Consider the following 16,893-nt stretch of genomic DNA (forward strand, 5'->3'; position numbering starts at 1 on the left):
TATAGAAATTCAATCATTAATGTTTACTTTTCTATACATTTTTTACTTGTTTTGCAGGTCCTCTGCGGAAATTTGCGTTCTTTTCATATTGCTAAGAAACAGCAGGTTGAGCAAATTAAAAACAAAAAAGTATTAGTTGTTCAAAAACTATTCAGTGTGTAAATGTCAGCCAATAGTGTCAACCTGATTTTACAGCATATCTTTTCAATATATTTATATTTAAAGGAACCATAGTCACATAAATCCTCTCAGATCTCCTGGTTTGTTTGTTTTTAATCATGGTCATGATAGCAGTATTCCAGGATTTGAGGGGCTGCCATAAAGAAGAGGAGGTCAACTTATTTTTGAAAGCACCTGAACAACAAATGACAGATGGAAACTAATCGAAGAGAGAAGCAGCCTGGAATGAATGAGAAATTTCCTTAACAGTGAGGACAATTAACCAGTGGAAGGGGTTGCCTTCAGAGGTGGTGAATGCTCCAACAGTGTAAGTTTTTAAGAAGAGACTGGACAGTCACTTGTCTGAAATGGCAGTGAGTCTTCTGCTTGAGCAGGGGGCTGGACTAGAACACCTCCAAGGTCCCTTCCAGCTCTGTTCTAATGATTGATTGATTGATTGATTGATTGACTGATTGATTGAAGATCCATTGTATGTAATTATAAGGTTTTTTTATTAAAGGAACAAACAAAAGTGTTCTAATATTTATAATTGTGGATTGGAGATCCTTGAATATGATATTAAATATGATTCTTTTATAGCTGAAAAAACATCCATCCCCATCCACTGAAAAAAACATAATCTAAGCCATCTAGAGATACCAACAAGAAAGGTTTTTTTTTTTCAATGAGTCAGCTCTAAATGACATTAAATCTGGATGTCATCCATTGCTGTTTCAATTGTTAAGCAAAACTAATACATGTTTAGGATTTCCTTTCTCCATGAAATGCATCCTGGTTCAATTTTCTTTTTTCTTTTTAAATAAATTTTATTAAGTTTCAAATTTTAAAAACATAAAATAAAACTTTATACATTGTTATCAACATCAAGACATCTTTTGCATCTCCTCACATTTTTCCGTATATGTTTCAGTATATGTATTTACTTATTCCTTTACCATTACGTCTTACTCTTGCTATAAATCAATATCTTTTATCCTTAGATATCAATCTTCTCCATGGTATATTTACATATTTACATATTCCCTCATTCTTTTCCTAATTGCCATTTTATTTTATTTTTATTTCTAAACCACTCATACCAGGCATCCGAGGCCCTATAATAAATTGAATCTTTTCTGTCTTTTATTTTCATCCTTAGCCTGTCCATCTCTATACAATCTATTATTATTTTTTATAACCATGCCTTCCAGTGGAACCCTTTTTTCCTTCCAGAGTTGTGCGTACGAGATCCTTGCAGCTGTTAATATATGTAACATGATATATCTATCTGTTTTATTGCATTTTTGTGTTATTATACCTAATAAAAAAGTTTCCGGATTAAGTTCAATTTTCTGTTTTGTGATTTCTTCAATCCATTGTCTAATTGTATTCCAATATTTTTTCACTTCCTGGCATGTCCAATAGGTATGAAAATAAGTGCCTTTTTCTTTTCCACATTTCCAACAATTTGGGTCTGAGTTAAATATTTTTGCCAGTCTAGCAGGGGGAAGGTGCCATCTGTAGAACATTTTGTATTGATTTCCCTTGTATGCTGTGGATGTAATTAGTTTGTAATTTGATCCCCACATTCTCTCCCAGTTTTCCAGGTCTATACTATGGCCAACATTTTTCGCCCATACCACCATCATCTCTTTGACTACCTCCTCTTCCATTTTAAAATCTAGTAGAAAGCTATATATTCTTGAAATAATTTTCTTTTCCATTTCTTGTAGAATTTTATCTAATTGATGCTTTTCTGTGCAGAAACCAAATTGCTCTTTGTCCTTCTGATATCTCACCTGGATTTGCATGTATGGCCACCAATCTATCTTTATATTTTGTTGCTGTAATTCTTGACTCATTTTTAATCTTCCTTGTGTGTCTAATAGGTCTTTATAATTCCTCTTTTTTCCCAGATCCATTGCGTTTGGGTAGATTTGTGCTTCCATAGTTGACAGCCAGTTTGGTATTTTAGTATAATGATTCTTTTTAATCTTGTTCCATGTCGGAATTAATGAATCTCTAATCATGTGTCTCTGAAATATGCATGCTGTTTACATTTCCCATTCCATAAGAAACTATGCCACCCTCTCTGCAATACTCGACAATACTCCTCTATTTTCCAGGTTGATCCAATCTTTAATCCATACCATAGCCACAGCCTGATAATACATTTCCCAGTCAGGGAGTCCAAAGCCACCCCTTTCTCTTTTGTCCTGTAATAATTTCATTTTTATACTGGCTTTTTTCCCATCCCAATCAAATTTACTTATTATTCAATCTAATTCTCTAAAAAAGGTTTTCTCCAATCTTACTGGTACAGTTTGAAAAAGATATAGTATTTTTGGTAGAGTAGACATTTTAACTGCCACAATTTTCCCCAGTAATGATAGCTGTAATTTCCCCCACATTTCCAATTCTTTTTTAATTTGTATTATTAATTTGTCATAGTTATCTTTTTTGATTGAAGAGCATCTTGCTGTTAACCAAATGCCTAAATGTTTTACCTTTTCACACTTTGCATTCCTGATTTTCCTTCTAATTCTGGTTTGTTTGTTTTTTTGCTTATCTTTTAAATTTTTAGTCAATAATTTTGTTTTGTTTTCATTAATCTTAATGTCTGTGACCTTGCCAAATTCCTCTATTTCCTTTATTAATTTTACTCCTGTATCCTCTGGATCTTCCAGAAAAAATACTATATCATCAGCAAATGTCTGAACCTTATAATGCTCTTTTTTAATTAAAGTTCCTTTGATTTCTACATTTTTCCTAACATTTTCCAATAAGTTTTCTAAGCTAAGGATAAAGAGAAGGGGTGACAGTGGGCATCCCTGCCTTACTCTTTTGTTGATCTTAAACATTTGCATTCTGTCACCGTTCATTATTACACTGGCCGTCTGTGTTGTATAAATTGTTGAAATCAATTTGATAAATTTATTGCCAAATTGCATGCTTTTCAATTGTTGTATTATGAACTACCTATTAAAATTGTTGAATGCCTTTTGTGCATCAAGGAAGACCATTGCCAATTGTTTTCCTAGGTTTGCTTCATAATATTCTATTATATTCAATACCATTCTGGTGTTATTTTTAATTTGTCTATTCGGTAAGAATCCGTTTTGGTCACCATGAATGATCTGATTAAGGGTTATTTCAATCTTTCTGTCATTATGGACATAAATATTTTATAATCAACGTTTAAAAGGGATATGGGCCTATAATTTTGAATTAATTGATGGTCCAAATCTTCTTTTGGGATCAATGCTATGTATGTCTCCCCCCATGACTTAAGTAATTTTGCTGTCATCAGTACCTCATTATAGGGTTCTAACAATTGCATTTCTAATTTTTCTTGGAGCATTTTATACAGTTCCCCTGGGAGACCATCCGGTCCTGGTGTCTTATTGTTTTTCTGTTTCTAGATTGCCTCTTGCAGTTCTCTTAATGTTATTTCCCTGTTTATCTCTTCTTTATCCTTTTCCAGGATCGCAGGTAGCCCTTTTCCTTCTAAGTAATTGTTCTATCACCAGAACAAGGTAGACTCGAGACCGGAGTTGAGTTCAGCTCTTTATTTAACTGTCAGTAACTTCAACTGAACAATCATAATCTATTGTTAATCACCAATCGCTAGGCGGTAGTGATGTCCGATCAGAACGTAGTATTACGAATATGCAAATGTCTATATACAACACCCCTCCCCTCTTGGTACAGTCCAACTTTACGTGATGTAGTCACGCAAATAGGCAGGGCTTTTGTGGGTCCTACTTGACCTGTGCATAGTTTGGGTTTGTGGATGGCATTGGCCAGGGCTCTGGACCCAAACTATGGTTAAGATACATCGATGACACATTTGTGATTTGGCCCCATGGAAAAGAAAACCTAAGCAATTTCCTAACACACCTAAATAGCACACACCCCAAAATCAAGTTCACCATGGAAATAGAAACAAAAAAACAACTACCATTCCTAGATGTACTAATCTACAAAAAAACAGATGGCACACTAGGACACAACGTATACCAGAAGAAAACACACACTAAATGCTACCTCAACGCCCAATCCCACCACCACCCAGCACAGATAAACTCCATGGCTAAAGCACTAATTACTAGAACCAAACGCCTGGCAGACAAGACACACATTAAGACTGAACTATGCACCCTGACTAAGGTACTGACAGCCAACGGCTTCCACAAAAGCAAAATCACTGGCTTGATCCACAAAAACACACTGAGACATAATAGTGACCCAGAAGATGAACAGACCTATGGAACAGCTGTCCTGCCCTACATAAGAGGTACTACAGATAAAATTAGTAAGATACTGCACAGACATCACATCAAGACTGCCTTCAAAACAGACAGAAAAATAGCAGCCATCCTTCGAAACAGGTACAGGTATTTTCCCATGTAAGATTGAGAGTATCTTGGCAATGTTTCAATGAGGTCCCACTCACCATCTTCAGGCTGGTGCTTTTGAAAGCACCAGCCTGAAGATGGCGAGCATATATATACAATTTTGAACTTAATACTTAGAAATGATTCAGCTTTCTTCTTCTTTCTTCCTTCTTCTTTTCCCTTTCTTCTGCACACCATCACATTACTTTCCTCATTTCCTGTTTCATTGGTCATCTTTAATTACTTAGTCACTTTCACTCTCAAATTGCACAGTCACAGCTTTCTATCAAAATGGCTCCACTCTCCGTTCAACTACAGTTCTCCATTAAAGTTCCAATTGTTCTCTCTAACGTTCCTTTTCTGCTTTGCTAGTAATCAATCCAAATCGTAGAAATTTTAAGTTTTTATTCACAGAGTCTCGATCCTTTCTTCTGTGGCACTCTGTCTCAGCTGTCAAACTGTTCTGTTTCCTCCTCTCCCTTTTGCTCCGCTATCACCCACCAATTTGCCACTGTATTCACTCTCTCTGGAGACTCCCTCTGTCAAAATCTTTCACCGGGCTCTCTTCTCTCACCTCTCAAAAACTGTCCCAGTCTACCGTTCTTCTGATGTCTTGCATTGATCCACTTTCCTGCTTCCCAATTGCAGCTGGCTGTCACAGCTTCGGACCCCCCATAGATGCCGGGTTTCTTTCATGCCAAATTCAAAAGGCTTCCCCTCGTTGCAGTAGGAGGTTGCTTTCCTCCACTCTGCTCCTAGACTTCCCCTTCTAATTTGTGTGTCTCTCCAAGCTTCATGGTGCCTCTGAGAGCTTCCAAGCATGAAAATTTGGATACAGAATTGCAGAGATCGCTCTCCTGCTCTGCTCCACCATGACCTCACCACCGGAAGTCCCATCCTGGTTCAATTTTCATTTTATTTTCATCTTTACTTGGTAGATTAGAATTGACTAACAAAGAAAATGTGGCTCAGGATCACTCAGTGAATATGGTGACAAGCAAGGATCTGGACATCTTTACAAGAAACAAGACAAGTGGTGGACAAGGGCCAAGACCTTCTATTGGTGGTGTGTCTTTTATTGTGGTTGTTTTAATCAGGGTGACATGGATTATATGTTGTGATGATAGTCTTAATCTGGGTACATCACTGCTGTAAGGTGGACAGCTTTATAAATGAAACAAATAAATAAATATGCCATTTGTCTCAAGATCAAAGCATTGCTCCCCACCCCATCCCACCCCAAGTCTATTCAGGAAAAGAAAAGCACCTGGGAGAACAAACTAAGATAGATTCCAGCATAGAAGACACTTTAAATTTCTGCCCTATCTTGTGAATACCAGTTCTTTTAGACTCTCCAAGGTCCTGAAATGCCAATTTTATTAGCAATCCTTAGAATATGATTAAATACTGCATAGAATGTTCCTTCTGGTAATGACCAGAGGAACTGCTCAGATTCCAACTACTTGAGGATCCACATATTTATTGTTTGCATTTTTTTAAAAAAATAAAATCAGTGTAGATTCTACCAAAAAGGTATTCAGGATAAAACAAAGATGCCATGCACAAATGGAGCAAAGCAAATATCAAGGGATATAAAAAAATAAGGAGAATGGATATGGAAAGAAAAATGGGACAGTGTTACAAAACTAGGCGAACACAGATCTAGAACATTTTTGGAGAACTCTGTCGTCCAGTGCGAGCATCCCTTCACCATCATCATCCCTACATTTGCCATTCTCTTAATAACAACTTCACTCATCTCCCCCTTGCTGTTTTTTCAGAAAGGCATAAAGAAGATGGTAAGTCATCCTCAAAGACCCTCCATCTTATCAAGGGTTTCTCCTGGCTGCCTTAGCTTTAGCCAGCCTTTAAACTGATTAGCAACTCTCAGTCACTTGGCTAAGCCAAGGTAGCAATTCAATTGTTGTGTCATTGAGAGCATTATTCCTCCATAAATTCAATTTCAGTGCTTTTTACAAAACAAGACAGCTATTTTATTTCATTATTCCATCTCTGTGGTGGCATATAATTGCCATATGCTGAGTTACCAACCCTCTGCCTCTAAAGAAGCTTTTTCCTTAATCAGTAGGGAACTCTTCAATAGCCATTGGCCCAGATTTCACTCTTTCTTTTTCTTTCTTGACTGTGTCTATTTTCATTAATAGATAAAAGAAGACTCTTTTTTTCAAATTTAATACTGCTTTACTAAACCTACAGGTGTTGCTTCCAAGATGACACTGAAAGATAAGGCAGACAGATATGAGACTAGGAATAAAGCTGAGAGACACACAAATCCATACAAGAATTAGAAGGATTACTGTGGTTTGGGCAAGGCTGCAGCCCAAACAGGAAGTTTATAACAGCATTTCCTGTCCAGATGAAGCTAATAGCCAACCTCCATGAACATGTCCCATTTTGAGCCTGTTTCATATAGGAAGAAAATTATGGTTCTTCCAACATACTCAAAACTGATGCATCAAAGATACAATATAGTAGCAATCCCAGAGTTCTTTTACAATTCCTACTGAATGGTTTTCATTGGACAGAAGAGGAAATTATCTTTTTATAAGCGTTATTTTCATTTCAATTAAATAATTTAATTTAAGTTTAATTAAACTCAATGAAAAGAAATCTAGATTTACTCCTGATTCATCTGTTATTTTTTTTAAAACAAATTTTATTGATTTTACAAAACAAACAAAACATAAAATATAATGACATAAGAAATCTTTTTCTAAAAAAACCAATACAACATCTTATTTAAAGACAGAATTATTCCAAGTTGTCACATTTCCAAACAAACACAATTTAATATATATATTTACCTTATATATTCATCTTCATATCTTATCCCGAACTTCTCTTTATTACTTCCTTTCCTTCTATTTATTCAAATTATATCTCTTTAACTTTAGATTGTATACATTTTTTATATCCATCTGTCTTATACATTTTCATTATTCTCTTCCAATACAAAAACAAACAAGACATAAAACATAAAAACATAAAACATCTTTTCTGAAAGTTGCTTGATCCCGGGTTAAAACTCATCGTACAGACACCACTTCAAAAATCATGTTCCTTTTATATATCATTCCATATCTTATTACCGTTTTCCATTTTCTATATAGCTTCTTCCTTTTTTTAACTCTCTTAGTTTTATTCTACTTATCTCAGTTCAAGTCATAATATCATTCTTTGTCTGTTCTCAACTATCCATTCATTTTTTCTCTTTAAACAAAACCTCTCCTGTACACTAATTGGAGTATGACACCTTTAACTCTTTCCCCTAACCTAATAATACTTAATATCACACATAACTTGTATTGGGATTCTGTTTAGCACATCCCAAAGTCACACAATATATTATATAGAGAGAAAAAGAAAAAAGAAGGAAAGAACAACAATAACAAAGAAACAAATTTATAAATATATAATATAGCTAGTACCCCTGTCAAAACCATTTTAATTATACCTATTAATACTCATTTATATCTTAAACATTTTATTGTAAAAATGCCTATAATAACACAATCTTATGTACCTTACAGAATCCCTTTTTCAATTAGATTTACCCATTGTCTCTAAATAAATTTTGTTTCTTTAAATCTTGCTTCCCATCGTTGAGACTTCTCACCCCTTCCTTTCTCCCTTGCTTATTCTTTTCCTTACCCTTTTTACCCCTTTGTCTCTCCACCTCCCTTTTCTTCTGCTTTCCCCCTTCCTGTTGTTTTCTAACCTTATATCCACCTTTCAACTCATTTTTATCTTTTTTGGTTGTTTTTTTAGGTTTTAAAATCCCTTTTTCCTTTTCCTCTTTCTTCTTCTCCCCCAATAGGATCACATGTTCATCAAAAATAGTTTCTTCTTTGTCCCAATTATCCTGCTGCGCAATCAATTCTCCATAGGAACGCACTGCCATTTCTAGAGATTGAAAAAGAATGTCCAAAGTATCTTTCCAGTCTTGTTCTTCCTTTTTATATTTTGGATATTCAGTTTTAGATTCATCCAAGGATGATGCCATTATAAAGAGGAAAAATTTTTCCCAAAACAACCACCCGAGTGTTTTTAAACAAAGAAAAAAAATTTCCCAAAAGATCCAAAGTCACCAAACAATCCAGATAGACTATTTCTTTTAGCACTTTTTCCCTTCTTCCATTTCTTTTTCTGGGGTTGCTATTAAATCACAAAATTCCAATTAAAATATGTCTTTTTGAAGTCTTATTAATGTTCAAATGGCTCTTTAAAATTCTAGGCAGTCTGCTCCTTATTTTCAACTTCAATTTTTTTCCTCTCCCTTCCCACTCACAGCAAAAGAAAAAAATTTCTTTAAATATTTAAAAATCCATATCCCTTTGGCATTAGCATAGTCTTTAGCATTTAGCATACCTTCAATGCGGGTTTTCCGATTTCTCTCAGAGCTGTTCCGTTTGGAAGGAGAGTGAAAAGAAAAAAAGTTTTCCCTTTAATATCCATTCGCTGCTTAGTCTAGGAACAATGTGTCTTTAGTAGGTGTTAAATACCAGGATACTTTCACTGTTCCTTTGTCCCGGTCAGCAAAATCACTTTCACTTCTTCACAAGCTCCTCCAGCACTTTCTTTTTCCGGCTGAGCTCTTTGTATGTGGTGGCCATTACAGACAGCTGCTCAGCTGCCTTCGGAGAGGGAGATTTAGCCGGCTAGGGAAGAGAGATGCGATGTCTCTCGTCCCTGCCAGAACCCCCCAGTCTTCACCACCTTCTACAAAGGTGGCTTAGCCCCGAAGCCAAATGGCTCGGGGCACTCAGGCAGTGAACACAGGCAGAGATGGCACACAGTCGTGGATTCCTGCCTGCACCGAAGCACCACAAGCCAGAAGTGTCCCACCCATCTGTTATTTTTGAAGTATGGTTTCCAGCTTGCCGTTCAAAGATCAAGCCCATCCCAAGGAACACAAATAGTTTTGAATTCCTCCTGAATTGAGTTTAAATATACACAATTTGTATCTTAGTGTAAAATTTAAACACTAAATTAATCTAAACATATTACCACCGAATTCCTATGAAAATTATTTTTTAAAAAAAACATACCCAGTTGCCATTCTGGGGAGCACATGTTTTGTATCATCCAAATGGGCAAAGTAGCCTCTAAAATAGCAACTCCCATGTTTCCAAAGCAAATTGAACCTGGAGGAAGAGAAAAGATGCAGAACCTTTATGAGTTTTCTTGCAATTAGCAGAGCATCAGCCAAACTCCCACCTCAATTATAGGGTCAATTATAGGATGTATTAAGAGCATCACATCTGAAGAAAGGCATGGGGAAAGTAAAATAGATGGAAAGAAAGGCCCTCTTGGCATGATTGGGAGATTGAAAGCCAATGACAAGAGATAGATGGAACTGATATGTTCTTGGACTTGCAAAACCCCAAGTGAGAGTGGACATGATAGCCCTTATTCAGTAACTAAAAGCTATCCCAAAGAAAAAGACAAAGAAATGCAAGAAAAAGACCAAGAGGGCAAATGCAAAATATGAAATAACACCTTTCAGGCAGAGATAATTTTAGTAAGGACTTCCTACAATTCTTCTATTAGTTTGAAAATGGAACCTTCTACACAGGCTGAGCTCACATTTATTGGATGTGTTGAATGAGACATTGGACAGCAATTAATTTGAAAATCTGCACTGCACGCAATGACCTAATACTATCAGGTGCAAAGAATCAGGACCATATGTTAAGTTGCAATGAAGAAGATTTATTGCTCACCCCTATACCCCAGAATCTAGTCAACTAATGTTCAGCACTAAATTGATATAGATAAGAGTCAAAAGAATTCAAGAGGGGTTGGACTTACACCATTTGTGCGAAGAAAACTCAAAGAACACAAGAAACATCTTCTAGGCTGATGACACATTTAATTCTGCCCCTGGCTCTGACTGCTCTTCTACTAATACCCACTTTAGACTGTCTGATTCTACATTTGCCACATGGGACAATAGAAAGAGTAGGGTGCATTTTGCTTTGAGAGATGTAAAACCATCTTCAGCTATATGGAGACTAGCATGCTTTATGCTGTGTTATTCCAGCAGGCAGGACCAGAAACAACAAATGCTAGTAATCAGAATAATCTTTTCTACTTCAGTTCCACAGAAGCTAACTTGAGAAGATGGTTATTGTATCCTCAAGACCAAATGCCCAAAACAGAGGCAGTAAAACTTACCTGCTGCAATCAAAATATAGGGATCCCACAACAAGGCCAAAAAGGAGGTTCCTTTGATATTCTGGAAAATACACGGAGAAGACAGATATGCTTCAGAGGAAGGTGTTAATTGGAGTTGTTTTGGTTTGGTTTTGGTTTGTTGCAAAAAAAAAAAGCTTGCTTTCACATAGCTTTCAGAGTTCCTATATTTTTGCTCTGAGTAAAATGCTTGTTTTGCTCTTGATTTTATAACTCCTAATCTGATATTTTAGATTGCTACTTTTAAACAATCATTTTATTTTGCATTAAAAGTAACAGTAAATAGATGTGTAGATCCTTTGCATCAATAAGTAGGGTAAAAATATTATAGTACATACAAAAAAGGAAACATGAAGAGGAATTTTTGCCCTACCTCGGGTGAAATCTTTGTTGGATGCAGGATACAAAACTGCAAAACTAAAGCAGACATATAATTATTTCATGTATAGAAATATCTTTCCATCTTTTCTACTAATTATGTTCAATCTTATTTCTGTTCAGTAACTCAGTTCTCCCTTGACCTTGCCATCTTCTTAGAATGTTTTCTGAGATGTAAGCCCCACTATGCTCAATGACATTTATTCACAGAAAAATTGGCAGATGGAACTGCCTTTTCCAGATCAATGATTCAAGATGGGCCCTGACCTGACTACTTCAAAGGATGACTTACCTCCATCTAAGAGAGCCAAGACTGCCAGGATCAGAAAAGGAGATGATTTCCCAACAAACTCATACATCACACTTCCAAATGGAGCTCCCACTGCAAAGAAAACACATTAGTGGTACTAATATGAAGAGACTCACAAGTCTATGAACGTAAACCACATTGCATTTGGGGTTAGGTGCTTGGCAAATTGTTCTTTTTCTGGTTCATTTCTGTTTTCTAGATCAAATAGTCCAACCATTTCCAATAGTATCAAACTATAAAAACACACCTTCTTTGCAGGATGTGATTGAACTTGACCTAAAACTCATCAATTTCTTTGCCTTCTGCATCAGTGGATAACTTAGACAATGGTTGTCCATGAGGTCTACCTGATAGTATCTGGCCTATATCCTTTATGATTATCAAAGCTACAATGTTCCTTCTTTGTTGTCATTGTTGTTCTGCTATAACATAGCTGTCTGACTAAACATTTCCAGCTCCAACCTATTGTAGTTCATTGATACCTGTCAGCATGTAGTCAATTTATTTTATCTTTGATTGTGTTGAACTTCCCCATGTTCATGCTTCTAATATTTCATGTTCCCATTGCAATTCTGATTTTGCAGGTTTGGATTTTCTCTTCCTGTGTATCAACATAGCCTTACCAGAGTAGTCTTATCAGTGAGATGGGCAACATATAGATTTAATAAACAAATAGATAAAAATATCACCAACAATATGCATTCTAAACACTACTAATACTCCAAAAGAACTTCAGCTTCTCCCCAATATCATGTTGAATATCATCCAATATATGATACTATATTGTCCAGCCATTTAGTTTACTTAGTCAGATACAGGAGTGGTTTATCATTGCCTTCTCCCAGTAGGTTGAAAATGATGTCTTTACTATTATCACTAAAGTGATCACCTTCCAGTATCTTCTTCTATCCTTGCCATATAGATCCCTGCTTGTATTTGGGTGGGGAGAAGTAGAGTGAGCCTTGGGTGAGCTTATTAGAAGTATCTACTCTTGAGTATCTGTACTCCAATGTTCTTTACTTATTCTCCTCCAGGAATGCTAAGCAATAATCCATAGTAGATAATGCTAACATGCAAAGACCCATTTGGATATACAGCAGATCTATTTTTTTCCAGCTTGGCTGTTGGGAAATGCTACCAGAGAACTACAGACAAAGACAACTGAATAATGAACAGAGTCCTAAAGGAAGCAGCTGGGGAGCTCTGCATGAGTTCCTAGATGCCTAAACAGTATTAAATGTACATTTACTCACCAAGCACTCCCAAAGCCAGACCTCCCAGTGCTATTCCCATTGCATTTTCCCTCTCACAGTCATCGGGATACACACTTGCAAGCATCCCCAGACCTGCAGGCAGAGACAGAGCTGAGCCAATCAGTTTTGATTTGTTGGAAATAAGCAACAGGCATGGGTTAGTGTTAGACATGGGTTATTGCACTGTACAGAAGTGAAAGACTGTGACTCCCTTCATGGTCTATGGAATTCTTCTTTTCCCCTGTTCTTCACCACCAGCTGCTGTGGAAGCTGTAATTTCATGTGATACGGTAGAAAGGATGTTCCACCCCAAATCTCCTCCAATATTGAAGATTTTATTTTTTATTTCTTTTATGACCTCAAACTTTTCAACTCAATAAATCTATTTTCCCTTTATAATTTCAGCATCAGTCTCTTTTCTCCAAGAAGTAATGTAGAACTGATATCAAAATTATACATCACAGGAGGCATATCTTTCTTGGTCCCTTTTGGGGAACAAGGAATGAGATCTTTGGTCATCCAGCTAAGTGATGTGAATAGCAACAATTAAAGATTCCAAGTGGGCAACTTTTCTTTCTATCACTGGAGATACCAAAGTTAAACAAGGGCTTTCAGTTTCAAGATGTAATATTCTCCCAACCCATCAGAGTGGGAAGACAGGGAATGTTGCAGATCTCATCTATTTAAAAAGTAGACCTAATAGAGCCTAGAAAAAGGGCCTTCTCTGTAGTGGTTCCTTCCCTTTGGAACATCATTCCCCCAGAAATAAAGTTGACTCTCTCTTTGCTACTTTTCTGGAAGGCCCTGAAGACATGATTTTGTCAGTCCAGTTTGAGGACTCCAGGTTGATTCGGAGTTACTTGCGTGGCTTCTATTATTGTGTTTATCGCCACTAGAGGGGGTTGTATTGTTGATTTTTAATATAGTATACTACCCAGGGTCAGCAAGTGTGAGTTGGTTAGCCATATAAATATATTTAATTATAAATAAGTGCTTCCTGGCTCTCCAGGATATTGTCCCAGCTGTGCAAGATCTATAGCATTGCCAATAATACCTTCCAGCATGTTTACCTGCAACAGATGAGCAGGCAGAACCAAAGCCTTGCAGCGTTCGAGCAATGAACATTAAGGTGTAACTCCTTGAAAAAGCAAACACTAAAGGAAGAAAAAGGTGCAGAATCAGATTACTGGAATTATGGATGCTTTCAAAAAAGGACTTTTGCAGAGAACTTGATTGCCTCATTGCTAAATGATTGTAGTTCATGAATTGGTCTGATTTGCCAAAGCAATTCATGAACCTCAATACCTTTATGTGCCAAAACCTGCATTTTTCAGATTTTTTTGTACAATGTTCAGAACAAAAAAGATATATAAAAGGAAGAAAGAATAAAAATGTATTACATTAGGAGAAGTTTACTTGCAAAAAGTATGTCAAGCCTGAAATTGACACATGTGTAGCCATTTTATTTAGCTTTTTTATATATTCTTTTTCTTTCTTTCTCTTTGCTGCTATTGGGGGAAAGAGTCTCGGTCTTGCCACATTCGTAAGGTGGGAGGAGTGGAGATAGAGCTGTTTAGGCTAGGTGGTGTTTCTTCCTGTGGGAACAAAAGCTGCCCTTGCTGAGATGCAGAGGTGGAGTTTGATGACACCAGGCAATGTGGATTTATTTCTATTGGAGAATGTGACTTTCTATTGGAGAATGTAACTTCCAATATTATGTGGTGTAATTTCAGGTTTTGTCAGATCCAGAATTACAACAGACTGCCAATTTGATGCTATTCTAAATAAAAGAAATTATTATGGAAGATGGACTTTGCTGTTTTCTTTTTGAATAGATTTCATCACTTGTAAACCTGACAAAAGTGTTATATAGGGGAAAAATTACATACAGCAATGCAGATGAGACAAAATGCATATGCTGGAATTTTCATGTAGAGTTTTTAAAAATAAATTGATGGAAGCCTAAGTCAACACTGATTTTATATTGGGAAATGAGAAGTAAAGCAGAAACTGCAGTTATTCATTCAATAGACCAATTGAGTAATAACAGTCATTTTTAAAATAACAAGAACCAATTTACATTTAAAGACAGTACACTGAAATTCTGGTTACATATTATTTTATTGAATTATATTAGACAAATATCAAGATGAAGCAAACTGAGCTGTTCTAATGTTTTAATCTCCCAGCATCTGTAGTCAATATAACTAAGGCCCAAGATATTATGGGTTTGGAGACCAAAATGTTTGCAGGATGCTAGATTGCCTGCCCCAGAACCAAAACTATTCAATATAGATTATACAAGCATAGAATCATGGGGCTGGAGGGGATTTTAAAGGTTTTCTAGTCCTACCCCCTGCACAAGCAGGAGACCTTATACCATTATACCATCCTAGTCAAATGCTTGTCCAGTCTATTCTTAAAAATCTCTAGTGATGGAGCCTCTGCAACACCGAGAGGCAAACTGTTCCACTGATTAATTGTACTGTCAGAAAATTTCTCCTTACTTCTAGATTGGATCTGTCCTTAACAAGCTCTCATCCATTACTTCTTTTCCTGGCCTTGGTGCTTTGGAGAATAAGTCAATCCCCTCTTCTCTGTGACAGGCCCTCAAATACTAGAAGACAACTATCATGCCCCCCACCCCCAATCCTTCTCTTGGGCTAGACCTGCCTAGTTCCCTCAAATGTTCATCATACAATTTAACTCTATACCCTTTATCATCTTCGTTATTCTTCTCTGCACACTTTCTAAAATTAAAGAACAGGTTTCTGTATTGTTCACATCTCTATTCTGTAAATCATAGTTGAATGGGGTGAACAAGGAACTGTTGTATTCTACTCCCATGGGTTCAAATCCAGCAACATCAGAGGAGATACATGTTGTATAGGTGTTCATACTTACAGAGTGTAGAGACGAACATAATAACAAATCCAAGAAACATAGGGGTATGGTATCCTATCCTACAGGGACAAAAATGTTTCTGAGTTCACTGTACAACACAAGCTACTTCACAACATTTCTTGAATGACTGGGCGGAACGAGGAAACAGAAGATTTCCCTCTATGAATCTATCACAGTAGGGGACACAATTTTCATTTCCTGAATCCTTAGGTCGATCTAATATCAGATCAAATGAGATATTGGAGATGCTTTAAAACTGCAAGTTGCAGTTGCCTGTTTTAGTTGCCATTATGCATGTCTTCTGACTCTGTTGTGAATCATCATAGAGGCCCTATTGCGAATATGGCAACTGTGACACAGGCTTAAGAAGTAATCTTGAAGAATAATAAGAAAAGCTGCAAGATAATAGTCAGATAAAAGAAAACTGGGTCCAGGGCAGAAATGTAATTTTAAAAAGTGTCTCAGACAGGACCCTCCCCAGTTTTTGCTAAGATAACAAGAAATCCTTCCTTGAGCATGAAGCCTGCTCTTTCTTGGCAAGACTTCCGAAGTGACTTGCCATTGTTTCCTTCCTAAGGCTGAAAATGAGAGACTGGCCTATGGCAATACTAGAAGTCAGAGTCTCCTGGTTGCTAGCCTGATGCTTAACCACTAGCTCAAACTAGCTCCTACTGAGTATTTGGAAAGTTTGCAAATTGAGTGTGTTGTAATACAGAAAGTCTTTCTGATTTGTTTGTTTAAAAGCTGACCTACCTGTTGGTCAAGGATCCCACAAAGGGATTTGCTATGAGTTGCATCAAAGCTTTTGAGGCAAAGAGGAGACCAACACGAACATTTTCATTTGAAAGAGAGTCCATTCCATCTGCACAGCTATGGTCCAAAGCCTCCATGGGGAAAGGAGAGGCAATTGTTCCTTCTTGGCTCCCACTGACACTGGCTAGAGTATCACGGCTTGACACTGTCACTGTGATGTTGTCATAGTCCAAGAAGACCAAGGTAGAGGGATTAGCTGAGAAAGGCACAGGAACCCTGGGAAGTGTGGCCTGAATTGCAGAGTGGCTGATATTTTTGTGTGCAGCATATAGAAATGAACGGATGATTGGCTCTGAAAGAAAGAGAAAAGTGAGGCAATATTTCTCCTGCAAAAAAAAGTTTCTTTGTTTTTATCTTAAATGTATTGCTTTCTGCCTTCTACCAACTGCTTTTTTATCTATGCACACAAACACATACACAGAGGTTCCAACCTTGTCAATTTTAAGACTTTTGGGAGTTGAAG

At 36.8% G+C, this 16,893-nt stretch overlaps 1 protein-coding gene across 1 annotated transcript in view; it reads right to left on the minus strand.

Moving 5' to 3' along the window:
• SLC18A1 (solute carrier family 18 member A1) overlaps nucleotides 1-16,893 on the minus strand; it is a 30,279-nt gene that overhangs the window by 12,267 nt on the left and 1,119 nt on the right. Inside the window, 9 exon segments of the mRNA XM_026718066.2 lie at nucleotides 7,801-7,802; nucleotides 9,622-9,721; nucleotides 10,755-10,815; nucleotides 11,146-11,189; nucleotides 11,443-11,532; nucleotides 12,714-12,806; nucleotides 13,784-13,867; nucleotides 15,618-15,676; nucleotides 16,371-16,722. Of these exon segments, the coding sequence (XP_026573851.1) occupies nucleotides 7,801-7,802; nucleotides 9,622-9,721; nucleotides 10,755-10,815; nucleotides 11,146-11,189; nucleotides 11,443-11,532; nucleotides 12,714-12,806; nucleotides 13,784-13,867; nucleotides 15,618-15,676; nucleotides 16,371-16,722 (885 nt within the window).

The sequence above is a fragment of the Pseudonaja textilis genome, chromosome 9, assembly GCF_049901715.1.
Source record: "Pseudonaja textilis isolate UNSWEBS1 chromosome 9, rPseTex1.2, whole genome shotgun sequence".
Lineage (NCBI taxonomy): Eukaryota > Metazoa > Chordata > Lepidosauria > Squamata > Elapidae > Pseudonaja > Pseudonaja textilis.